This window comes from Brachycentrus maculatus, unplaced genomic scaffold (genome assembly GCF_059751285.1).
Source record: "Brachycentrus maculatus isolate JH-2025_06_01 unplaced genomic scaffold, ASM5975128v1 h1tg000306l, whole genome shotgun sequence".
NCBI lineage: Eukaryota > Metazoa > Arthropoda > Insecta > Trichoptera > Brachycentridae > Brachycentrus > Brachycentrus maculatus.
This window is the reverse complement of record NW_028281056.1, coordinates 1,332,781-1,359,017: the sequence shown is the minus strand read 5'-3', so window position 1 is coordinate 1,359,017 and position 26,237 is coordinate 1,332,781. Positions and strand designations below refer to the sequence as shown.

At 31.6% G+C, this 26,237-nt stretch overlaps 2 protein-coding genes across 2 annotated transcripts; one reads left to right on the top strand and one right to left on the bottom strand.

Moving 5' to 3' along the window:
- Positions 1–150: 150 nt before the first annotated feature.
- On the top strand, positions 151–5,832 carry LOC148304727 (uncharacterized). Its single transcript, XM_088267891.1, has 7 exons — positions 151–274; positions 1,477–1,715; positions 2,414–3,502; positions 3,906–4,163; positions 4,993–5,173; positions 5,280–5,450; positions 5,614–5,832. The coding sequence occupies exons 2-7, from the start codon at positions 1,479–1,481 to the stop codon at positions 5,634–5,636; spliced, it is 1,959 nt and encodes a 652-aa protein (XP_088124017.1). The 5' UTR covers positions 151–274; positions 1,477–1,478; the 3' UTR covers positions 5,637–5,832.
- A 621-nt stretch (positions 5,833–6,453) lies between these two features.
- Positions 6,454–26,125, bottom strand: LOC148304726 (MAPK regulated corepressor interacting protein 2). Its single transcript, XM_088267799.1, has 5 exons — positions 26,010–26,125; positions 25,850–25,934; positions 25,509–25,618; positions 20,248–20,307; positions 6,454–18,947 (listed from the first exon to the last, which is right to left on the bottom strand). Exons 1-5 carry the CDS (start codon positions 26,059–26,061, stop codon positions 18,808–18,810), a joined length of 447 nt encoding a protein of 148 aa, XP_088123925.1. The 5' UTR covers positions 26,062–26,125; the 3' UTR covers positions 6,454–18,807.
- Positions 26,126–26,237: the final 112 nt, after the last annotated feature.

Here is a 26,237-nt window from a genome sequence, read left to right as displayed (position 1 = left end):
TAAAGACTTATTTCACGCTTCTCAGCTAAATTGTTTTCTTATCTTATTAGTGCTGTGTTAAATTTTCAAGCCTGCGTAATTTAGAAAGGAAACCTGTGAAGTACAAGTATTAACTTTGGCGTTGAAAATATTCTGCAAGAAATGTCATCGGGTGAGGGTGAATTTAAGTAGATTAGCTCCTCGGAAAGGCTTCATGGGAGGAAAAAGACACTCCTAATATCAGTATCACTCGCAGTTTTCAAGAAAGCGTACAAATCTACAAACTTCTTTGAAGGTACAGCTCTTAATTTATTCACTTTAAAATTTGTCACATTTAAAAAGAGGTAGTAATGTAATAAATAAATGATATCTCAAGTGTAAAATAATAATAAATTATTACCAACCAAAAGTTTCACAAAGTATGTTCATTTATTTGATTGTATTAAAAAACTAGATTAGATAGATAGAGACAAAGCTTTCTTATAAAAAGGAAATATGGAAGTCTGTCCCTTTACAAGGCTTACCGCTTACTATTCTGGCCATTATTGAACATCCACACTAAGATAATGGCGAGTATTACGCAGTGTACAAAGTGATCACTTAAGCCCACCAATGCTAGGCTATAAACCCACATGAATGTCAACAGTTTTATATTAGATTTGTCACTATAATGACATCTATTAGTTCATCTGAAAGTTATAACATAAAAATGTAGTATTCAACATAGCATTTTAGATTTTTTAAAAATTATTATTTAACTTGTCTTTTAGAGCACAGGTTCTTAAACGTTTGTAGTCTGGCGCCCCCCTATCAAAATTTCTGGTCAAATGGGAAAAGAAAATCGCTAGAATGTCCCCTCATATAAAGAGGAAAGGAATAAAAATATACCCCTTACTTCTTAGGACTTCTATCGGTCTCTTTGTGCTCTGTAAAAGATTCCTTACGCACTCAAAAGGGGGTTATTGCTCACTTTGAGAAATACTGTTTAAGAGTAAAGGTAAAACCATTCAATAGTCAAAATAATATAATTTGAAATATTAAATAATGTATTGTATGCCGAATGATGATTAGCGGGTTTTGAAAATCTCTTTTCTTATAAATTATTAAATATAACAGTTGCATAAATTAAAGTTACAAGAAATGTATTTTTTCAATTGGTCGATTGTTTGTGTTGTGTTTTTCATATCAACCTTCCCTATCCTTACTATCCTACAAGCAGACAAGCCTTTAAAATAGAAGGTTTGCGGGTTACTCTTTATAAAAAAAATACAATGTTGTAACTGTACTGTAACATAACTTTGACCATTCATACTGTAACTTATTGTAATTCATGTTGTTGTTTTGTTTTCACTTATGTGCAAGCACCATTTGTCCGTTTATTATCAGCTTCAAAGCTCCAAAAAACCTCGACTAGTACGAAGCAATTAGCCCGCTAATATATGTAGATATATCCTTACAAGATGTTCGGTCAATAAATAAATTTGATTAATTTTTAAGGCATGATGGATTGGTCACGAGGGTGGTTGTCCAAGCCAGATGTGGAACTTGATTCCAATGGGACGCAGCCATTTCTGAAAAGTGTGCTTCATACATTTAACGATTCATTTATTGGACCCCGTCGGATGGAGAAATTCAGCGGAACACCAATATTCAGCTCTTTATCGTATTTTGAACAATGCATCATTGTTCTGCCAATATTATTGATCATTATTATAAACAATTATTATTCAAATAAGGTAAGTCAAATATACTGCCATGTATAATAAGTCAGGGATATCAATCACCTTTCCTTTTTGTATTTAATGATTAAGAAACACTGCTGCTATATGATGCAGTGCTCTGTGCACTATAGGGTGAATAAGGGTTAGAAAAAAGCAAATAATTTTTTATTCATTTTTATCAATCCATGTTTGAACGTAAAAATGTTGGTGAAGTTGCTTGATATGTTGCAAAACATGCTTGACGTTGGTTGAAATGTGGACGACAAGCATGTTCTATAGTAGGAAAGTTCAGCTTGCGGTTTGGCCTTCCAACATGATTCCGAGCTTAGAATTTGTTGGTACTTGGATCAGAGCAAATATGTTGGCTGTTTCTTGTGTTTTCCTTTTTGATCAATAACAGGAGTACAAAAATCGCATTCGGCGTCTCTAGGGAATCTTAGGGGTCTATAAACTGATTTTTTCTTCTCAAAATTTACAGCAAATAAAATTTTGCAAAAGAAAATTCTTGAATATTTTTTTTTTACATAATAAATATCAGTTATTATTTTACGCTAATATTTATTAATACTACCCTGTTGTAATACTGTTATCTGAATCACAGAAATTATGATCTTGCCTTCATGTAATTCAGACTGTGTCAATATGATTTGGTGCTCTATGGTGATTTATAGAAATATCGCATTTTATTAATATTTTTTATTTATTTTTTTTAGAATGGAAAACTGAAAAACAAGGTCACTCTTTCGTGGCCTCAATTTATTAATCCAAAAACCGTATTTATTATTGTCTCATTTTTTATATTCAGTTTACTTTTACCTGTCATTATATTGACATTGATTTTATCTTACGTGAATAGATTAGTTATTAATGTAATTCTTAAAAGAAAATACGGAAACAGTTTTGTAAAATTGTTGGATGGAACGGATACTATTTGGGCACTGGAAGAAAATAACGCAAAAAGTATAATAAATGTCATCACCACTGTCGAAGTAACTTGTGACAATAATCAATCTAAAAATGGGGTTCTGCTAGAAAAGTTGAAAGAAAAAATATCAAAGAAACTGTTTACTGGAAAATGTGCGTACCCTAAAATGTTCTACACAAGATCTTTTGAGAAGGGATATTATTTTTGGCAAAAACATGGAAACTTTAATATTAACGATTTTGTTCGACCAATGGATTTACCTCAAGATATGCCTATGAACAATGATAATTTACATAAATATGTTTCCAAAAATGCTAATTCAGATTTACCATTCGATAATACGGCTTCGTGGGAAGTTTTGATCAGCGAGAGACCTATGGAAAAGAGTCCAGAAGAAAATTCTAGCATCGAGGTATATCCATTGTTATTTAGAATCCATCACAGTCTTGGCGATGGTGTCGTTCTTATGAAACTGCTCCTTCGAACGATTGCAGATGAAGAAGTAAAATCAAAAGACAAAAAGAGGTTCAAAAATGTAATTAAGTACATTATTTGGTTGGTAAACCTAAGAAAAATGCATGGAAAATTAAAATGGAAGGATGTGAAGAATGGTTTTATCGGGGTTATAAGATCAGTTGTGGTGTTATTCTTGGCTCCGGCTTCCCTATTGAGTCAGGTGCTGAGACCTCCGGATAACAATGTTCTCCACGGACCCGCACTTAACGGTAAAAAGGTTTGCGCTTGGGTGTCCGATGGGTTGACGGAAGAAAGCTTACTCCATAAGATCAAGAGGATAAAGTCAAGAATACCGGGAGTTACATTTTCTGACGTGTTCTTGACAGCTTTGTCGGCAAGTTGCCATAATTACTTTTCACAGGTATGATTTCAATTAATTAATATCTATGTATAAATAAAAATGTAAGTTTACAACATTTTTGGATATGTCCAAATCCTTGTTCACAAATTTGCGCAAGAGTATGTGTGTATTTTACATACACACATACTCTTGGGCAGCTTTTTGCGTAAGAAAGTGAAATATTTTCTGTTGACAATAATGATTCTCAAATTATATCCGTCTTCTTTTCACATGTGATTATTCTTTGATGGGTGAGAAGAAAGGCAACATTTTCAGAATGCATTTTTTATGCATAGTTTGTTCATTATACTGCTAATGCGGTATGGGTTTTTTATATGGGTATATTTATGTTTATGATGTGTCATAAACATGTATTAACTACAATATTTAATAACTAAACTTGGTATTGAAAATATTTTTTTAGTGTTGTTTATTGGGCAAGTCAACAATACCTGAATATATGACGGCAGTGGTACCCGTGAGAATGGAGAAAACTGATTTGACATTCAATGATGAGATCGGACAACCAACGCTGGAATTGGCAAACAGATTTTCGGTCGCCATGCTGACTATTCCAATAACGCAGGGTAATCAGGGAGACAACAAAACATATTCGCTGCTTAAAAGATTGGTCGAAGTGCGAAGGCAGACAAGTCAGTTGAGATCCAGTGTGGATTATAATGTAAGATCTTTAACAATATAAATATGTTCACCTATGTTGTCTTGTGGTTAGTATGTTTAGCTACCATAGATTAGGGACCCTAGTTCACTAATTAGATGTAGTGCTAGCATGGGATTATGGAATACTAAAATAAATACAGGTCTTCTTCTTTCTACTGGCCACTTAGGTTTTATTATTTTTCTTATCAAGAAGATGAGGTTGTCACCAATTCGTATCCAATTAGTTTTTTCACTCATTAACAGACTTTTTGAATAGTTTTTCATAAACCTACCTACTTTATTTATTTCGAATAGTTTTTCCTACCTAATTTATTTATGAGTTTGTGGTTTCTATGGGTTTTATTATAGACTATTTACTATTCACATTGTACATATTGTTAAATAATGCAATAATAAAGCACTTGAAAAAATAAAACAAAAATATTTTGTCATTAAAAAGTGTTCATTTCGATCAAAATAAAATAACAATAAATGTCGTTTTTGGCATGTATCACTCCATTGAGGGTGCTTCGCCAAAAAAGGGTATAATCACCTACCTATAAAAAAATGTGACATTCCAACAAGTTTCATTTATTGTAAAAATATGGCAAAATATTATCTTTCCCAGGGCTTACATAATCTACTATAATCTATCATAATTTATGTATAAGTTTGTTTCGAGTTATGAGTTTCGTTTTAAGTGGTGTCTATGGAATTTATGGTATAGACTACTTTATTAAAGTTTAATGTTTATGTTAAGTACCTACCTATTAATAAATGTGACATTTGTTTAAAATAAATACAAAATATTGTCTTCCCCAAATTTATGCATGGTATTGTTTTTTTTAAAGGTCAATTATTGGGTGATGAGTGTGGTAAGTCACGTCTTACCAAAGTCTATACTTGCTCCTATTTTATACGGTGAGCAACCAACTCTGGCTGTGAGTAACCTACCTGGACCGACCAATATTAAAATATGTGGAGGATCCATCAGGAACATGTCGTTTTTTGTGCCTAACAAGGGGACCACAGGTAAAGAAAAGAAATATAAAAGAAGATAATATTATGGTCCAACATCTATATATATATTTATAATTCTACGAAAGGTTTAATTTAATGGTGACATTCATAATTACAGGTATGGGAGTTACTTTGCTAACTTGCGGTGGTAAACTGCACTTGGGTCTGATGGCCGATTCAGCCCTTATCGGTTGTACTGAGGATGCTGAGAGTATTCTCAAAGGAACGGCGGAAGAAATTAAGGCTTTGGATGTTTACACTTCAAGGAAGTTGAATTCTCAGGAAACTAGTGAGTAATTTAGCTTTTTTATTACAATTCGTCTAGGAATGAAGTTATGATCAAAATTTATCGACCTATCCTAGTGTAATTTTTTTCTTCTTCTATAAAATGATGAATTTAAATTGATTGTGATTTTTCTCTTTGTTTGTAAAACGTAATATTTTATTTTTAGGTATGGAGATTCACAGCTCATAAAGAAGTGGAAACTAAATGATAATTAGCCGAAAAATCACTAGATTAGTACTGGATGAAAACCGCACTGCACATATTGATATTTTGACGTTTTACTCTAATATTTTTATATTATATTTTGGAGATGAATTTATTGATACTGATATTATTATTAATATATAATGAATATTACCCAAATAAATATTATTAAAAAATGAAATCTCTTATTTGGCTTGATGAATGGAAGGTGTATACAGAACCTAAATAGAAAGTATTATCTCTGTAATGGGTCCTGAATACAGGACAATATTTTCATGAACAGATAAAGCAGGCCATCTAGTTTATATGATACTTGTTGCCGTCGAAATCCTATTTTGTCAAGATAACAAACATAAATTTTTCTCTCAAATATAGCAGTGACGCACGGTAAGCAGTGAGAATAGAATGCCACACCAATCTGTCTTTGGAAATAATCTTTGCCTCTTCCATATTCATGTATCTCCTCGTACATACCCGCCGATTATTTAGACTCTTGACTTGACCAGTTTCAAGTATTTGAAAAACTCTTGATAATTCCAAGATTTCCTTAGTCTTCCTCTCTTTCTATTATCAATCACACTCGCCTCATAATTTTTTTTAGCTATTTTTCTTCACTCATTCGTTCCACATATCCAAACCATCTAAATACCCTTTTTTTCTATAATGCTTATCTCATCCTTGTATTATTTCCTTATATCACCATTCGAACTTCTACCATACAATGTTTTTCCGACAGCATTCAGTCTACTTTCATCCTTCTTATCTCACATTTTGCGTATAATAGAAAATGTAAATAAAACACAGTTTAAAAAAGATTTTTTTTATTTATTAAAACACTAGTAACAACTTTGAAGGTGAGTGAATTAACAGAATGTGCAACTAACAATATGATAATGACAACTACTATAAAAATAACAATGTGTGTGAGGAACCATTTTCAACGATAATAATTATAACAATGTACAACAAATTGTGTTAAAATGTAAAGGCGATCGATTGTAAAACAAAACTAAGGACAAATACCACAACGAAAACAACATACACAAAACAATGGGTATTTATACATTTCAACAGGCTGTAAACTTTATAAAAATACAATATTGGAATATTTGAACAACGTCATCATCAAACAGAAGTTTTGATAAAAAATATTCCAAATAGTTTTTAAGAAAACCAATATGGCGATTTGTACACGTGAAATCTCAAGAGTAAACTTTATCATGTCACTGGAATTTATGATAAAATCAACAGTCCAGAAAATTTGACAAATCACAAGTAAATTTATTTTAATTTTTTTGTTGCTCAAACTAAACATTTAGGTTTAGTTTTAAGATGTTGCTGACATTAAAAGGTGATCTATTTTCCATACGGCTATCAATGACATTGAAAAAGTGTTGCAAAGCATTAGTTTCACATTCAAATATGATATGGACAACTTAGAAACCAAACCTGATTAAGTTAAAACCTGGTTAAGTATGTGTAAAAGAGTTCAACCGGAGTGTGCCAATTCAATCACTTTTTTTATTCAAATATGTATATGAAAATGACAGACGTGGAGGTAATATACGGGGTATTTTTTTCTCTTTCTAGCACATGGTAACACTGAGCAATCAATGTTGTCTAGACCAAGCACGTCAAACTCGCGGCGGTTATATTTTTCATTTATTTTAATTCTTCATTGAAATCATTTTTTTGTACAGGAACATATGATATTCTTTTACAAAATCATTAAGTTGGATGTACTGTACGTTATGTGACTGTTTTTGATAATAGATTATTCACTTAAAGTTAGATAAAAATTAAAATGAGATTTTTGAGTATTTTGATGTGACCCGCCCGCGTACCCTTAATACTTTATGCAGCCCTTGGTGCCTTTTAAATTTGACACCTCTGGTCTAGACAACATCAATTGCTCATAAAACTTATTTTGCATTTGTTGTCTATATGTCAACTCCTTTTTTCAAGGCTATGAAATGAAAAATAATATTGTATTGCAAGTAAAAATTGGAATAAAAAAAAATACTGGTAAAATGTTCAACAAGAACTTCGAGATTCCACGTACACAAACGGCCCACATATTGTAATCTTTTCCAAGACTTATAATTATAGCACTCACCGCTTTCAAAGAAGTGTCTACAAATTCATTCGATCTACAGGCAAACTTATCATTTTGGCGCTAACTTATTCTATCGTAAAATACCATCCAAAAAAAAAACCTTTCAGTTTCCGGTGATGATAATATCATTGGATAATCACCAACAAAACTTCTTAATGAAATATTCTTACTTTCGGTAATTGTGCCCTTTCTCTTATAACCAAACAAACTCGGCGATTTAAAAAAAAACAGTCACCGATCATTCAAATATAATCTGAATCTGCCAATGTGAAATGCATGCAAATGTTTTTTTTTATTTTTAATATCAATTCCTATTTAAAAAAAAAAAAACAAAATATTGCAAATAATTAAAAACAAAAGTGGCATTTACAAAAATTCAAAATATGAATATTTTTTTATGAAATTCATATGTATGTAAATATATTTCATCTTAAAAATACTCGGTACAACTAGAGGCTAAAATTTGCTCAGGAATTTTCAACATCTTAATATTTTGATTGAATTATATTAGTTACATATTATTTTTTGACATCTCATCAAAGATGAAGAAGAATATGGAAGTCTGGGCATTTACGGGGCTGACGACCGTCATCGGCTGGTTTAAGTGGCCACATTACACACGTGTAACATTCACCAATTCTACCCATTATTGACAACCACACTACTCAAATTCTTGGAAGTTCTATATATATGAACCAATTTAGAAACCTTGTTCTTGAATCACTAGAACTTCACTAGAGACATCTATTGGTGAGATGTAAAGAAGCTTTTTTATTAAGCGGAAACTCTTATATTAGTATGTGAGGTCATGTTCTTTGATGAGATCTCAAAAAATAATATGAAAATAACTCCTGTAATTGGAGATAATCCAGATTTTGTGAACAAGTATTTGGACACACTCAAAATGTTATATTAGTTACAATTAAAACTAGAAAAATATTGCAAATTTTACTCAATAATAATGCACATATCTGCTATGCGAGCATAGCATATTATATTTTATAATTATTTAACACATTTTAAAGACAAATTAATCTTTTAAAAATTCATTGTTTTTACCTTTAAAAAAAAAAAATTACTGTTTTTTAAATTAATGATGGTGTATAAGACATCTGAGTCAATAAATACACATTTTCTTCTAACCAGCAATGCAAAAAACCACTGTATATGTGTACATTGAAGTAGTGTAATCTTTATTTTTAATAACACAAAGGTAAGGCTTAAAGTTCTGCGCTTCAGGTAAAATATATTAAATCAACATTAGAATGAAATATAATTCATTTTGATCCCATGGGAATCAACTAAGAGACCTCCAGTACGGTAGCTAAATGCACTAACCACTACACTGCAGAGGCGGACAAATACATGTCTAATAGCTGCAAAGTAAATTCAAACCTCACATATTCCATACATTTCATTAAAAATAAATCTATTACAAATTTAATAATGTTAGCATTTTATAATTGCTTACAATAGGAACATGAAACTTTTCTGACAATGATTATTCTCAGAAGTTAAAACGATATAAAGGACCAATTATTAATTATCCAGCAGAAAAATAATGTTTATACATGTAAACATAACAAGTTTTCGTAAACATACTAATTGCAAACTTCTCAATTTTCCAAGAGAGAATCGAGAGCTTGTTAATTTATTTGAATTACCGATTTCATTCAGAGATTTGATTATTTTGTCAAAAAAAATTAATTAAGACACAACACATCAATTTGTAAATGGTATTTTTTCTGAAATTGCAAATTCCAAATAACAAATATATCTTAAGAGTTTCTGCAGTTCTCCACACAAAAAAATATTAGTGGATTTTTGTCCCTTATAGTATTTTAAGTCTTCTGCTGTGTTTCACATTAAAATATTTGATTACTCATTGGTATAGTTTAAAACGTATGTACATACAGTTATGTTCCTATTAGATAATAGCATAACACATTACTTTTGTAATCTTTTTAAAAATTAAAGGTATTTTAAGCTGCTTCAATAAAACACAGCTTAGCAACAAGAATTAATATAAGTCACTCAGTTATAAGAGCACATCATGTATAAGTAGTTTTACTATGTTAGATTCGATAATAATAATACAGTATCTACTCAATGAATTAGGGCCACCCATTATTTTTTTGAATACTCTGAAATCTTTTGGATTATTATATTTATTTTACATAAATACTTTAAGTTTTCTATTGACATCTAATATCATGTATATTACCTTCAATAATATGTGAAATATACCTGGATTATTTAACCCTTTACAAAAGTTCAAACCCTTTTTCTGAGAAAGGTCCCTAATTAGCACAGGTAGACAGATAGTTGAAAGTTCAAAAAATAGTCCTATCTCATTTATTAGTGAAGTTTCTTGAGTTCTGGTTATTGTTTTGTTCAGAGAGGTTATATAGTTATCGTGTCTTGTGAAAAAAACTTAATTTTTAATTTTAGTTCATAAAGTATAATTTTTTTTGTAAACACAAGTGTTTTTTTTTTAAAAGGACGAAATGGGAAAAAGTAAAGACATTTCTGAGAAAAAAAAAGTCTAGTGTTATAGTGCTACTGAAATTAGGAATACTATCTTATAGAGAAATTTCAAAAAAAGAAAACGTTTCTCTTCAAACAGTGGACAGAATTTCAAAATCAATAAAAAACCAGTCACCCGCCACCAGCAATCGGCGAAAGAACTGTCGTAGGATTAGAAAAACAACACCGAGGACTGATCAAAAAATCGTTCAAAGTGCCTTAGAAAACCGTAGTGTATCAGCAAAAACATTAAAAATAAAATTGGAAGAAGAGGGTATAAATATATCGGTATCAACACTGAGGCGACGTATTTACGAAGTAAATCTGAAATGTAGGCGCCCTGTAAAAGTACCAAAATTGACACCACGAATGAAAGCGGATCGATTAAAATGGGCCAGGCTACATCGAATTTACTCGGTAGATGATTGGAAAAAGGTATTTATTTAAATTGAATTTTCAACATATCATTTTAGTAAATAAACTTATATATTTGAATTAAACTTAAATTTTCATTATTTTTCAGGTCATCTTTAGTGATGAGTGCCGGTTAGAAGCCGTGACAGAGAGCCGTCGATTCGTCAGGAGAACACCAATGGAACGTTACAATGAGGCCTGTGTGGTAAAAGTTATCAAACACCCCCCTGCAACAATGATATGGTCATGTATTATTAACAATTTACCTGGGCCGTTGTTTTTCGTGGAAGGAACAATGAACCAAAATTCCTATAAGCAGGTCCTCGAACGAATTTTATTGCCCTTCTACCACACTCGACCCAACAGAAGGTCCATACACCTTCATGCAGGATGGGGCACCTTGCCACCGGGCTAAATCAATAATAAAATTTTTGTCTAACAAAAATCTGCCTTTGCTCCCCTGGCCTGGAAATTCTCCGGACCTTAATCCTATAGAAAACGTATGGATCATGTTAAAAAATAAGGTATACTCATTTCCAAATCCGACAGTAGACTGTCTTAAAAAAAATATTCAAAAAATTTGGTCAGAAGACGAAGAAATAAAAAACATGATAAAACAGTGCATTTTAAGTATGCCAAAAAGAATTGAGGCAGTTATTTCTGCCAAAGGTGGAAATACTAAATACTAACTATATTTATATGAAAATATATGCATAATTTAAGCGTAATAAAGTGTTCATGTGTAAATAAAATTCAATGTTGTTTTATTCAAGGTTTTCTCTGAGTTATTCCTGTTTGAATTGAGAAATTGCGCGAAATTCTGCGTGGCCCTAATTCATTGAGTAGATACTGTAATATTAATCCTACTTAAGGAAGCACAAAATTAATATCTATATAAAAAGCAAAATATTGCATTCTAAAAACTATGGAACTACATGTCTTTGCATATATATATGTAAATATAAAATGTTTACTAAAAATTCATACTAAGTTTAATATCACTACTCGGGGTAACTAAATGTCTACTACAACTAATATGAATCATATCATTTTCACATAATCAGAATATGAATTGTATAAAATAAATATATCATGATTCGCAATGAATTTCAAATTATTATTAACTCACACTAACCCTTAGCACTCCTCAATTCTTTTATCTAGCACCAATCACATAACGGATTTACAAAATATAATAAAAAAGGGGTCTTATATTTATTCGGAAATTAAATTGAAGCATACACCTTTTTTATTTTATTATTATTAATATTTTAGAAAAATTTATTATTAATATTTTAGTCCGCCTCCGTAGTGTAATGGTCAGCACGCTCGGCTACCGTTCTGGAGGACCCGGGTTCGATTCCCAGGGGGGGTAAGAATAAATATGAGTGATTTTTTCACTGTAATATTTATTCAATATTACCCTGGACTGGTACTTGTAGCGGAGGGCTGATCACCTTTCCTTCATATGTAAACGATCAAGATAACACGGCGTTTATATGACGCAGTGCCCTATGCACCATTGGGGTGCGGATAAGGGTTTTATTTTTATTATTATTAATATTTTAGAAATAGCGCCACGTAATGTTGAGCCAAACTATCAGAGTTGGCATAATAAACACAATGTTTAGTCACATTCGACATAGGAGTGGTGAGGGTTAAATTAATACACCGTATTGAAGGATATAAATTCAAAAGTTTTAAGTTTTTCTTTTTATTTTTAATTCGACTTTATGCCAATATATTGCAATACTAACAAAAGTAAAAAAAAAAAATGAACTATTGATTTTGCTACCTCTGGTAGACATAATTTATGCAGTGACGAAAAAAAGTATTTTGTAAAAGTAATGTATGTACTAAGAGGACTAGTCAATGTACGGTGGCCTGCCACAATTTTACAATTAATTGCGGAATTATAAGCCAAGTACAGTAACAAAAGGCTTTTAAGAGATTTACATATAAATTATTGCTGTTAGATGGAGGGATACACAGATCGCTCACTCCTTTCAAGAACATCATAAATAAAAAAAAAAGATTTTTCAGGGGAATGTTTTTAAAGTTTAAAAATATAACACAATGTACTAAAAATAAATATCAAGCCACTTATTGAACTTTTTACTGTGCAACAGATCTTTTTAGGTAAAACCTGAAGGTTTTTTCTCCATTTGAAAAATATTTAATATATTTCAAAAAATAATTAAACAACACCTTTTCTTCAAAATGCAAAAACAACACTTTCAGCCCTGGAGCGGGTAAATATTAAGTTAAAGATGTGCAGCTTTTGCTGGGATATATTACATTTTCTGGGCATTCCGAAAACATGCACAGCTGAAAATTGACGAATTTTGATTTATGACGTTCTTGAAAGGAGTGAGCGAGATGTCTATCCTCATTTTTGATCATTTGTACTTATAAAACTTCAAAACATTTATAAAATAATTGTCAATATTTCAGAACAAATTCGATTGATGGTAAATTATTTTATATAAATCATATTCACTGATACATCATTGTAAACTTCTTCACTAACAAAAAAAGTATACTCAATATATATATATTATATTATGATAAAATAATTTTTTAAATTGCAGAAATATATATCTAAAAACTAATCAGTCTAATATTGCATAGAAATTACTAATAAACGATCCTGTATTAAATAAATTGATTATAATAGAGGATTGAAATAATACAGAAATCCCACATAACCCATTATTTTACGATGATTATTAACACATTGTAGTCGGGCGCTTCGAACAATAGACTCTAGCCTATAGCGGGTGTTTTTCGCGATTAGCGCAAAAATATATCGCTTTCTTAAAATTGACACAATTTCTAAACCAAATAATATTTTCGATTGAAATTTTCAAAGAAATCATATAAGACATTTGATCATCAAAAATAAATTATAATCATAATTTTTAATTAAGTATTCCGTATTTCACAATTTTAGAAGCATTGTAAACTATAAAAAATAGTCTTCCCCTCCGAGGTATCATTCCCTATACAATGCTAATATATTCAAATAATAACATACCAAACAGTAAACAAAACAGTGCGAGCGGTATGAAAAATAGTCCAATACGTGAAATGGCTCAAACTAAACTTGAGATTGAGATCGCATAAAAACTCTAGATTTCTGGGGATGCCTTTACAAGTGACACACTAGCCAATCTGGACAAGACATCTCAAATAACGTCAACAGACTATCGCCTAGCACCCAGGTAGCAGATTACCCTTCAACGCGTTTTATTTCACGCTGATAACAAATCCGTATATTGCCGTTTCCCGCCGATAACCGACAGTCGACAAAAACGGCATTTGCCGTGTCCCGCAGTTGATCGACAGTCCGCAAAAAACGGCAAATGCCGTGTCCCGACGACAACGTGTTAATAGTCCATTCTACAAAACAATTCATTTTTAACAATTTGGTATTAAGTATTTTTAGTAGTGCAAACATTGGCAGAAATCAATTTAAATCAACTGACAAACTTGAAAAATGGGGGATTGCTTTTTTTTCTTTTAAATTTGGACAGAAATACATAATTATCAAATAAAATTATTATATATATAACAATAACGTAACTGTATATCAATTATAAGATAACAAAATCAAAATCACAAAATTCAAACAAAGCTTAATATTTTTTTTAATGAACAAAAAAAAAACAAATGCATGGCCTTTGAAAAAATATATTGAGATATGTATGTATACTGTATTGCCATATACAAGTACTTTAATAATATACTGCACGCTGAATAACAAACTGACTTAATTTGCTGACATGCATTTTTTTTTACTAATAGGAACACAGAGGTAACTCATGACGCTTTACCTCATTTATGATGAAAACGTGTTATCAATTTGTAGTGGTATTTATTACAAGATGCGAAGAATTCGAATTTAATTGAATTGAATGCTTCTGCAAATATGTAACTTTATTTATGCAAATTCTGGATTAGGTCAGTTTACTATTAAGCCTGAGAAACATAAATTTTATTTTAAGCTAGAATCTTTATGAATTCAAATGGAAAAATGAAAGGCATTTCCTTTTATGTATGTATTACAAATTAAGGGCCAATCCCCTAGATAAATATTTTTCCAATTCAACTACTTCAAGTCCAAATGTTCGTTAAATCAAATATTGTTCATATTTTATTAAATTACAGGCATTAATTTATACATAGATTAAAAATATCTGATTTAAATAATGAATTTGGAAAAAAAAAACAAAAATTATTTCGTATACAGGAAGGTGTACTTTGCCCTGGTAAGTAAAAACACAGTACATAATTACAAAACATGATTTTTGCCAGAATTAAACTTTGATATATTGGAAATTCATCGATTTGAAATAATATTATGTTTCTTTGATACAATGTGCTAATAATGCACCATTTTGGTATTTGTAAAACACATGGAACTTTTCACTCTACAAACATTGCTTTTTTTAAAAATATTTTTGTGATTGCTGTGATAATTATGTTTTTTCTTAGAAGGGTAGTATTGTAGACACAATTTTTTGTGCGTACTGTATGAATCGGAAGATCTACTATTTTAAAATTAAAAATGCATAAAAATGATAATTTATATTAGAAATAATAATTACAAATAAAAGTATTCAGGAAAAGGCACATTTTCAATATTGCAGTAAATGTATTAAAGAAAAATAAGGCAAATATACACAGAACTCCCTTTGTACACAATTTCAAAATAACAGCAAAAAAAGAGAAAATTAATTTAACAACTCGTAACAGTAATTTGGAATTTCCTACATCTCTTGCATGTATGTACTTACTACTCAGTACTATGCGCAGAGATGTATGCGGAATGGGACTATTTAAAGTCATTTTTAAATAAAATTAAGATACAGTAAGCACTGTTTTTTAATATTTGTATATCCTGAATTCATTTTAGACATACCGAGTCCATTCATCAGGAGTTATACTTGGATGGCTTGACTCTAGCTAGTGTCAAGGGATAACTGGAGAAGAGTCATTGCTTCGACAAGGGTCACAACCCTCAGTAATGATAAGTAAGACTGAGAAGAATTAATTTTTATACAAGGAAACATATCCACCAATTTTTATTATCATTTTAGTATACTTTTTTTACACAGTATCGTGTGGAACAAATCTACCCTGAAAATAGAGAGTTCAGTGTACATATTTTTAACAATTTGGATGCATTTAGTACAAAATAACAAGAAGTTGTAAATAATTAAATTTCGTAACATTTTTTCAACTTAACATTGGCAGATTCCAGAAATCCATTCCGGTACATTCATATCCTATGCGTTTTACAAAATATCATATATATAGCAACATGAGCCTTGCAATTTCAGCAATATTTAAACTCTTATTAGCTACCTGTGCAAATAGACACGTCGCTCAGTATTGCAGTTTAGTTAGTACTGCGGTTTGCAAACGTAACAAGCTAAACATACGTTGTAGCGTACATATTCGAGATCGGTGACGTGCACCCCACATAATTACTAGACCATGAAAAATAAAACTAATCTTAACCGTCATACTTTGAAAACCAGATAAATTCAACTACATATAATTTTTTCAATATATGAAAAGTCCTAGGTATTAAAAACTAAATTATTAATAAAGTTTTTAACCTTTCCCTTACGACGCAAAAAAACTTCCGCATGCAACGGTGATATTTATTTTGTACACCATATGAAAATGTGATTTAAAAACGGGAAAACTGTGAATATTCCCAAATACTGCATTTATTGACCAGTTAAAATGTAATAATTCTGTAATGTTAGCTCTGGTAAGTATCTGACAGTGAGAAAAAAATACATCGCAAGTAGCCGCAACAGCTAGCGTAGCGACACGACCACCGCGTATGGCGATCCGCGCACTGCTAAAATCACTATGATATGCGCGTATAAGCAAAACGCGGCACCCACCAACACACAGAACTGTATGTGAATTGATTTTATCCCCGATTTTTTGACAAATTATTTATTTCAGTCGCTGCAAATGAATGACTTTACATTATAATACTTTTATGTAATACGTAATTATACTACGGAGGAATACAAAGATTCTGAGCCCGTATCTATTATATTTTATATTGATATTCTCATTTTTGAAGTCGAGTTGTAGTAAATACAAATCATCGGAAGGGAAAGGTTAATATCTAGGACTCTTTTGTCTGCATAAAAGTAGGCCATTGAAATAATATTTTGATGAAAAATTACACAGATAAGGCAATCAGTCTTACGCTTCAGTATCTTCTCCAAGGTTCACATATTCAAATAGGAAAACACTTATCATGTTATACCAGCCTGAATTTAAACACAAGACCTCATATATTTGTTCGCGTATACAAGTAAAACCAAAGTATTAGAATAATAATTTGGCAATTGTGGGGCTCTTTTACAATATGTAATACTTCCAAATGTATAATTTTTCAAGACCAATTATGTATAAACTGTTTAAAACAAAATAATTATGATAGTGCGTAGGGCACCACGACGGGTTGACACTGTATTAACTTAATATTTTATTACGGAAAAACGAGTGATCAGTCTTGCGCTCTAGATGCTGGAATCTAGGAGTAAAAATATATGATGGGCTACGGATGACGCAAGTAAACAAGCCCATAAGAGCTTTGACAAAATTCAAATAATTTTTAAAACTTGGCATGATCAATTACTTCAAAAACTTGGAAGTGAACAGGATCATTTTCTTCTTCTAACGCTTATCCGCACCCCAATAATGCATAGGGCACTGCATCGTATAGAAGCAGTCTTATCTTGATCGTTAAATACACGAAGGAAAGGTGATCAGCCTTCCGCTTCAGGTACCAGTCCAGGGTCATATTAAATAAATATTAGACTGAATAATCCACTAATATTTATTTTGACCCTCTTGGGAATCGAACCCGGGACCTCCAGCATGGTAGCCTAGCGCGCAAACCACTACACTATGGAGGCAGACAGAATCAAAAACAGGATCAAGGGTCTTAATAATCGAACAATTTTAAATAATTTCTCGCTGCCTATTTTTACAGTGCAGAGTGCATGATAGTTAGCTACCAACAAAATGTATAATTAATTAATGAAATATATCATTTTGGTATTAAACAGTCTATTGGTTCAAGAAAATTAATTTAAAATGCATTTTTTTTAAAAGAATCTCTTCATCATCTTCTGATAGTCATCTGGATCTCAAAGTATTCGGATGATTTGATCATTACATAGGATCAAAAGTACCCTTTATATGCACGCGTTGTCCCGCACAATTTTTGCGAGTGTAAATTCACAGACAAACATGCGAGCTTCTGAAGCTGCAAGGAGATACCAAAGTACGCATACTTAAAATTGATGCACACACGAAAGTCCTGCGTTAAAGCACGCGGTACTTTTGATATTACAGTAGAAACCGGTTATAACGCAGGTCTTTTTTGGCATTTATGCTTTAAGGTGAAATAATCTATCACGTTCCCTAACAGATATAGTCAAAAATGTAAACAACCAAATGAATTTAGAGAAAGACTTGCAATATGAGGAGTCAGTTGATGTTCCAACATACCAAGGAGCAGTGCAAGGATTAGAGACTGCGATATGCGATTGGATGGCTAGAGGCACAACAGGATTTTGACTTAATAAAATCATGAGTTACTTTTCATGAAAAATTATATCCTCAAAAAAAATACCTTTAGAAAAAAATAGCAAGAGATTATTGATTTACAAACAAAAAGTGCTATGATTTTTATTATATTTTATAAAAATATATAAAAATGTATACAGAAAATTTTAAAATGTATTGTTCTTCATAGAAAAAAATCATAATTCTGGGCAATTTGTTTATGCCATGGCAATCATATAACGCGGGTCAGATACGCCGTCCGCAAACTCGCATTACAACCAACTTCCACTGTACTATTAATTAATTATTGCTATTAAGTTGTACGCACCCCGCCTGCAGAGTTCCATCGGTAATCGCGTACGTGTAAAGGTAGCTAGTGGCATATATTCTAAGGCCGCACGCTCCCAGACCGGGGTAACGGAGAAGTGTGGGGTTGGCGGCGCGCGGAATCACGTCGGCAGCGGTGCGAGGCGGTCGCCAGAGTTCTGCCTACAGGGACTTGGTGATGTTGTGGAAGAGGCGCTTGCCCCACCAGGACTCCAGGTCGAAGGGCTTGAAGTCCTGAAGGACTGGACTCGGGGCAGAGTCCTTGTAGAAGAGATTGTTCGGCGGAACGGTGATGGAGTACACTGAAACGGTCACAACATGATTTACTTATTTATAGATTTGGCTTACGACCGTCAAAGGACGCTTGTCCACTACCCGGAAAATCACGGAATTTTACCATCTGGCACGTCAGTTAGCGTTTTAAAATGATGATTGGCTTGTGCTTTTGTCCATATTTCTTCGGATCGGTGTTCTTGATCGGAACACGTGCGTGAACACGTTGCGCATAAATTCGATCACGCTAAACTGTCGTAGTCTTTTTCATTTTTTAAAACCGGACTGCCGGACGGTGAAATCCCGTGTTGTGGACAAACGCCCATAGGCTGATATAATTGATCACTTTACTTTACACACGTGTAACATTCACCAATTATACCCATGATTGACAACCACACTTCTGAAATTCTTAGAATTTCTATATTTATATGATCCAATTTCGAAACATTGTTCTTGAATCACTATAATTTCACTAGAGACATCTATTGGTGAGATGAAAAGAAGCTTTTTATTGAGCAGAAACTCTTATATTTGTATTTAGACACACTCAAAATGTTGTTATATTATTTACAGATTCGGTGTTTAATTTGTAGAACTCAATTTTAATTTATGTACTAAATGTTACATCAAACACTGATTTTTTTGGGTCTACTAAGTTGTATTTTATTAAAAAAAAAACACATAATCAATTTTGTGACAATGGTTTCACCTAGTTATATAATTTCAAAATGAAATTTTTAACAATAAAATACAACTTAAGAAGTAGACTAAAAAAAATCAGTGTTTGATTTAACATTTAATACATAAATTACATAATTTACGCTTGTTAGTAACACATTTCTGACAGGGTGTTTTTTTACGCCTGCGGACCGCTGGCGACAGGATTTGATAATTGTGTACGTATGGTTCAGACCTTAACAAAGAGATTGGTACATAATATTCAAATAAAAACATTAAATAATTCCTTTTTTTCTGACTTTGAAATTAGGCCAGCGCAGAAGGTGAAAATACACTTCCTGTCCTCAAGCATCAATCTACCGAACGGGTAGAATACCTTTCCCGTCCTTAGTGCGTTAACAGGCGAGTCAGGAAATGGTAAATGAAGATGAGAAAATTTGCAATTATAATAGGAATTCATTATATCACAGGATAGTATAAATGTTTTAATTTTTTTAAAAGAAATAACCCGCAAAGCTTCTTTTCAAGCAATTTTAAAGGGTTGTCCGAAGGTTTTTTTTTACCTATTCATTATTTTATTGTTATTCAAAAATAATAATCCAAAGTAAGGGTGGTTCGATACATATGTACATATTTAAAGGTACTCACCTTGTTCTTCATCGGAAGGAGTAGTAGGTTCGCTATCACATTCTGCTACCTGATTCCAAGCTGGAAAAATGATAACTTTATAAATATTGTCAGAAATTAACATGTCAACCCTTAGCCACTGGAGCGTCGCCATAGAGGCGGCATTCATGATTTACCGTACTACTTGTGTGCCGCCATTATGGTGTCAAGAAAAAAAAGTCTTAATACTCAATATTTTTAATATACGGTAAACACCCCTACAATGTTGACATAATTACCCCTTTATCTTAGGGAATTTTATAAGGCGTTAATGTTTTAAATTCTATTTTTACATTTTAACAAGCGGAAATTACTGAAATGAGTAATTTAAAATTGAAATACAATTTAAAAACATTAACTTCCCTATTTAGGATGTCTGTGAAATGTCAGGATGCTCACAAACATTATATATATATATGTATGTGGATAATTGCATTCTATATAATAGCTTCGATGCAATAAAAAACAAGTAGTTACTACATTATCCAATGATGACTCATCAATTCAACAAAGTACCCTATGCACCGCAGAGTTTGAAAAAATAAATTAGTAAGAATATCGCAGATTAGGTTACAGGTAATCATTTCATTAATTGATTCGGCAGTCACTTTGTGGTAAAACCTATCCATTTTTAATTAAAACTTTTACTTAGTAAACACCACTATTTCTTAAAATCTTTTGTGATACACGTGTTTCGATGCATTCCGCGTCATTTTCAAACACCGCACGGTGATTTTAAGAAAAAGTGGTATTTACTAAGTAAAAATCTTAATTAAAAATGTACAGGTAACTATTTGTATGACAAGTGACATTAATCTGGGTTGAACAATTTTTTTATTTGCTTTAATTTTTTTTTATCTACTACAAGGATACTTGTAAAATGATCTTAACCAAGATGAGAGTAGCGAATGCTGTTTTAAAAACATGCGACAGTGATTAATGTTGGCCGTTTGGCAAGGAGCCAATGCAAGGCCAAGGTGTCTGAGGGATAGGATAAATCAAACTTCGCTCAAACTCTCTTATATAACTCAAAAGAGAAGACGCGAAGAAATTCGACTCATCAGTCAGTAACAACTCCCGTATTGTAAAATTTACATCTTGGCAGCTTGACAATATTAGTACCTCGAGTCACAAGACTTGAAAAAAAACAGCTATTTCATTTGTTTTGTGAATGTTTTAATGGCGCCTATTATTATATTAATAGCAGTAAGTATATGGACAAAACTGGCAGGGAAACCATTCTAGATTTCAATGCAGTTTAACTTATTTCTAACATTTTTGTCATCTCAACATAGATGAAGAAGAAATTTTATTTATATTTTTTTATTCTTTTTAAGTAAGCTTATATTACATCTAATATAAACTATTATATACATATATATATATATATATATATATATATATATATATATATATATATATATATATATATATATATATATATATATATCTATATATATATATATACATATAATAATAATAAAACCCTTATCCGCACACCAATGGTGCCTAGGGCACTGTGTCATATTAACGCAGTGTTATCTTGATCGTTTACACATGAAGGAAAAGTGATCAGCCCTCCGCTTCAGGTACCAGTCCATGGTAATATTGAATAAATATTACAGTGAAAAAATCACTTTTATTTATTTTACCCCCCTTGGGAATCGAACCCGGGACCTCCAGATGTAATGTAAAAATACACACACATATATATATATATATATATATATATATATATATATATATATATATATATATATATATATATATATATATATATATATATATTTACATTTCCTTACAGTAAACAAAACATTTATTTTTAAATTCTTTCTGACTCGATGATGAGGTTAGCAGTTTGATGTTGCGATGCGATAATTCACAGACTTAAGAATAAATAAGTCATGCCGACATTATCAAAGACCAATCATCAAACGAGTGATAAAAAACATAACATATTATATAAGCATTGTAGATAAGAAGTATGTAATAAATTATCAAAAGGGTCAGCAGTGTGATGTAATATCATGGCAGAAATATATCTGACGGACTGATAAAACGGATAGATAAATCAATGTAATAGTCAGTCCAATGGTTGTTATATTATTATTGAGGTAGAATAGTTAGTTACAATGAACTACTTGAAATATGAAAAGAAAACTGGGTAATTAACGAGACTATTATTAGGGTTTTTAAGCCAGATAAAATCAAAATTGACAAACCAGATTTTCTGTCTTTTAAAAACCACACCAAAAATGGTGGCGTTCGGCTTTTATAATACTCAAAATAACAAGTAAATAAAAGTCATTGTTATTAATTAAATTTTAACAACTTTTTACAATCAGATATTGGATTATTCACCTTATGGATGATATATTTTATTTATTTATTTTTCATAATACATAGATACATTCAAATATACATATTCATTTCATATATACATTTATTATATGTATTACGGCTCTTTAGGCATGGCCTGTGTTGAGTTGTGTGATCAATATATATTATAGGCTCTGGAATACCCGGACTTCCGAAAAAACTTTAGATATTTAGACTCAGTTAGAGAATACGAAACATTTATAATAAACTATGATTCTAACCTAATGAACATTGGTTTCGGCATATCGCTCACTCCTTTAAATAACGTCATATATCAAAAAACTTGATTTTTCAGGAGATCATTTTTAAAGTTTAAAAACATAATGATAAAGTTTAAAAATATAATGAAATGTATTAAAAATAAATATCAAGCCACTTATTGAACTTTTTACTGTGCAACAGATCTTTTTAGGTAAAACCTGAATGTTTTTTCTCCATTTAAAAAATATTTAGTATATTCAAAAAAATAATTAAACAAAACCTATTCTTCAAAATGAGCGGGTAAATATTGTGTTAAAAATATGCCGCTTTTGATGGGATATAGTACATTTTCTAGGCATTCTGAAAACATGCATAACTGAGAAAATTGTCGATTTTTGGTATATGACGTTGTTGAAAGCAGTGAGCGATATATGCGGGGTAGTTCCCATGAAAAATATTTGCCTAGTGCATGATAAGCAAAACAAATAGCCGCACTTAAGCCAGCCAATGCCAGGTTATAATCCCGGTGAATGCCCAGACTTCCATATTCCCTTCCCACAAATTATTTAAAATTTGAGAGCTTCTATAATTCAATTAAGAAAATGTATTGCTAACCCATTTAAAAGTAATGCTGTATTTGTATGACAGGCTTAAACCTTGCGCATTATCAAAAGGCACTATGTCTTGTTGAGATATCTAATGTATTTTGAAATTTACAACTTAAACCATAACTTAAAAATACAAATATAAATAATAAAACCCTTTTCCGCCAATTCTACCCATTATTGACAACCACACTACTAAAATTCATGGAAGTTATATATTGTATATGAACCAATTTTGAAACATTATTCTTGAATCACTAGAACTTCACGAAAGACATTTATTGGTGAGATAAATTGACAAGTATTTGGACATACTCAAAATGTTGTATATATAATAATAATAATAATAAAACCCTTATCCGCACCCCAATGGTGCATAGGGCACTGTGTCATATTAACGCAGTGTTATCTTGATCGTTTACACATGAAGGAAAGGTGATCAGCCTTCGGCTTCAGGTACCAGTCCATGGTAATATTGAATAAATATTACAGTGAAAAAATCACTTATATTTATTTTACCCCCCTTGGGAATCGAACCCGGGACCTCCAGAACGGCAGCCGAGCGTGCTGACCATTACACTACGGAGGCGGACAAATACAAATAGACATCGAAGAAAATTATTTATTGAATTTAAGATGAAAACTTTATTATTTTATGCTGTAAACTTCAAAGTATTTTTTTAATATAACATTATATAAATGTGTTTGTCCGCCTCCGTGGTGTAATGGTTAGCGTGTTAAGTTACCGTGCTGGAGGTCCCGGATTCGATTCCCAGGGGGGGTCAAAATAAATATTAGTGATTCACTTTAAATTTAATTTTTAAACCTGTCCTTTATTTATGTAACGATTAAGACAACACTGGGTTAATACGATGCAGTGCCCTATGCACCATCGGGTGCGGACAAGGGTTAGAAAAAGAAGAAATGTGTTTGACTTTAGGAGTATACATATTTGAATTATACAGATATCTACATACATGTAAGTGAGCAATAATAGTTTATAAAGTAAATAAAAAAAGAGTGAACTTCGATGTCACCAATTATTTGGGAATCAGAAAAGGTTAGGTTATGTAGAATTAATTTTTTGTAAAGTGCTTAACACATTGTCGGCGGGAAACGGCATTTGCCGTTTTTCGCGGACTGTCCGTCAACTGCGGGACACAGCAAATGCCGTTTTTGTCGACTGTCGGTTATCGGCGGGAAACGGCAATATACGGGTTTGTTATCAGCGTGAAATAAAACGCGTTGAAGGGTAATCTGCTACCTGGGTGCTAGGCGATAGTCTGTTGACGTTATTTGAGATGTCTTGTCCAGATTGGCTAGTGTGTCGCTTGTAAAGGCATCCCCAGAAATCTAGAGTTTTTATGCGATCTCAATCTCAAGTTTAGTTTGAGCCATTTCACATATTGGACTATTTTTCATACCGCTCGCACTGTTTCGTTTACTGTTTGGTATGTTATTATTTGAATATATTAGCATTGTATAGGGAATGATACCTCGGAGGGGAAGACTATTTTTTATAGTTTACAATGCTTCTAAAATTGTGAAATAGGGAATACTTAATTGAAAATTATGATTATAATTTATTTTTGATGATCAAATGTCATATATGATTTCTTTGAAAATTTCAATCGAAAATATTATTTGGTTTAGAAATTGTGTCAATTTTAAGAAAGCGATATATTTTTGCGCTAATCGCGAAAAACACCCGCTATAGGCTAGAGTCTATTGTTCGAAGCGCCCGATTACAATGTGTTAATTATACAAACATATTTTTTATACTATCAAAGCATTTTCGTAAAGATGATGAAATAGTGTATATTTCAAACTTTGCATAAGTATTTGTTTTTTATATTCGATATTTTTTTTTATGAAATAATGATTAAAAATACAAAAGTATAATTTTACAAATTTTAGTGCATCCTGTTTCATGAACATCTAAAAGTATGTTAAAAGCATGGCTATGTTTACATAATACTACGATAATATTGGCATACTTAGCATATGTGAAAAGTTTGCAGGTTATGTCGTGAATTAGAAAAAATAAAATAAACTCACTTTCATTGATATATTTAATAATTTCCTCATGCTGTGGCGTAATAGAATCTTGGTGTGTTCTTTGGTGCATCGATTTTTTGCCATTGCAGTGGAAAACCGGTCTAGAAATACTGAAAAACAAAAAAACTATCGTCAGTGAAGAGAATATAATCACACAAAGATCAAAAAAATAAATATTTCATATATAATGCGGTTAAATAAAAAAAATACCGGCAGCGAGCACGCGAAGTTAAGAAAATTTTCCAGGCAAAAATAAACGAAAAGTCGATTCTCGCGCAAGACTGAATAACATGGTGCAATATTAAAACTTAATTTATTTATTATACGAAATATTTACTCACGTTTCTAAATCGTTATTATTCGATTCTGTTGGTTTTCTAGTAAGATCCCTGAGGGTTTCCAATCGCTCTAAGTTTTGCGAAATACCTGTAAAATTAAGTGTTTTTAGAACCTAACGACTAATAAAAGTGTTCGGATATATTACACATATTTTAAACTTACCTCTTCGTGTTTTGGCTACGATTTTGCTAGGTCCTTTGGAAACTGTGTACATTTTTATAAATTTACGCCGGAATCAAAAATTGTGTAAGAAGGGCGCATGGACAAAAGGGCACTAATCAATGATGTTGCTAGGTGAAAAAATCTTTACCCCAGATCATTTCAAATCAAAACTAATATCACAAAATCGCGGTAAAATATCACCAAAATAGAATAAAATAGGATATATAT

Bases quoted from the DNA above. Each gene is read 5' to 3' on its own strand.
- LOC148304727 (XM_088267891.1), top strand. From the start codon at position 1,479: ATGATGGATTGGTCACGAGGGTGGTTGTCCAAGCCAGATGTGGAACTT. The intron at 3,503-3,905 runs GTATGATTTCAA...ATATTTTTTTAG, and splicing joins GCCATAATTACTTTTCACAG to TGTTGTTTATTGGGCAAGTC. The intron at 4,164-4,992 runs GTAAGATCTTTA...TTTTTTTTAAAG, and splicing joins GATCCAGTGTGGATTATAAT to GTCAATTATTGGGTGATGAG.
- LOC148304726 (XM_088267799.1), bottom strand. From the start codon at position 26,061: ATGTACACAGTTTCCAAAGGACCTAGCAAAATCGTAGCCAAAACACGA. The intron at 20,308-25,508 runs GTGAGTTTATTT...TCATTTTTCCAG, and splicing joins TATTAAATATATCAATGAAA to CTTGGAATCAGGTAGCAGAA. The intron at 18,948-20,247 runs GTGAGTACCTTT...TGACCGTTTCAG, and splicing joins TCCTTCCGATGAAGAACAAG to TGTACTCCATCACCGTTCCG.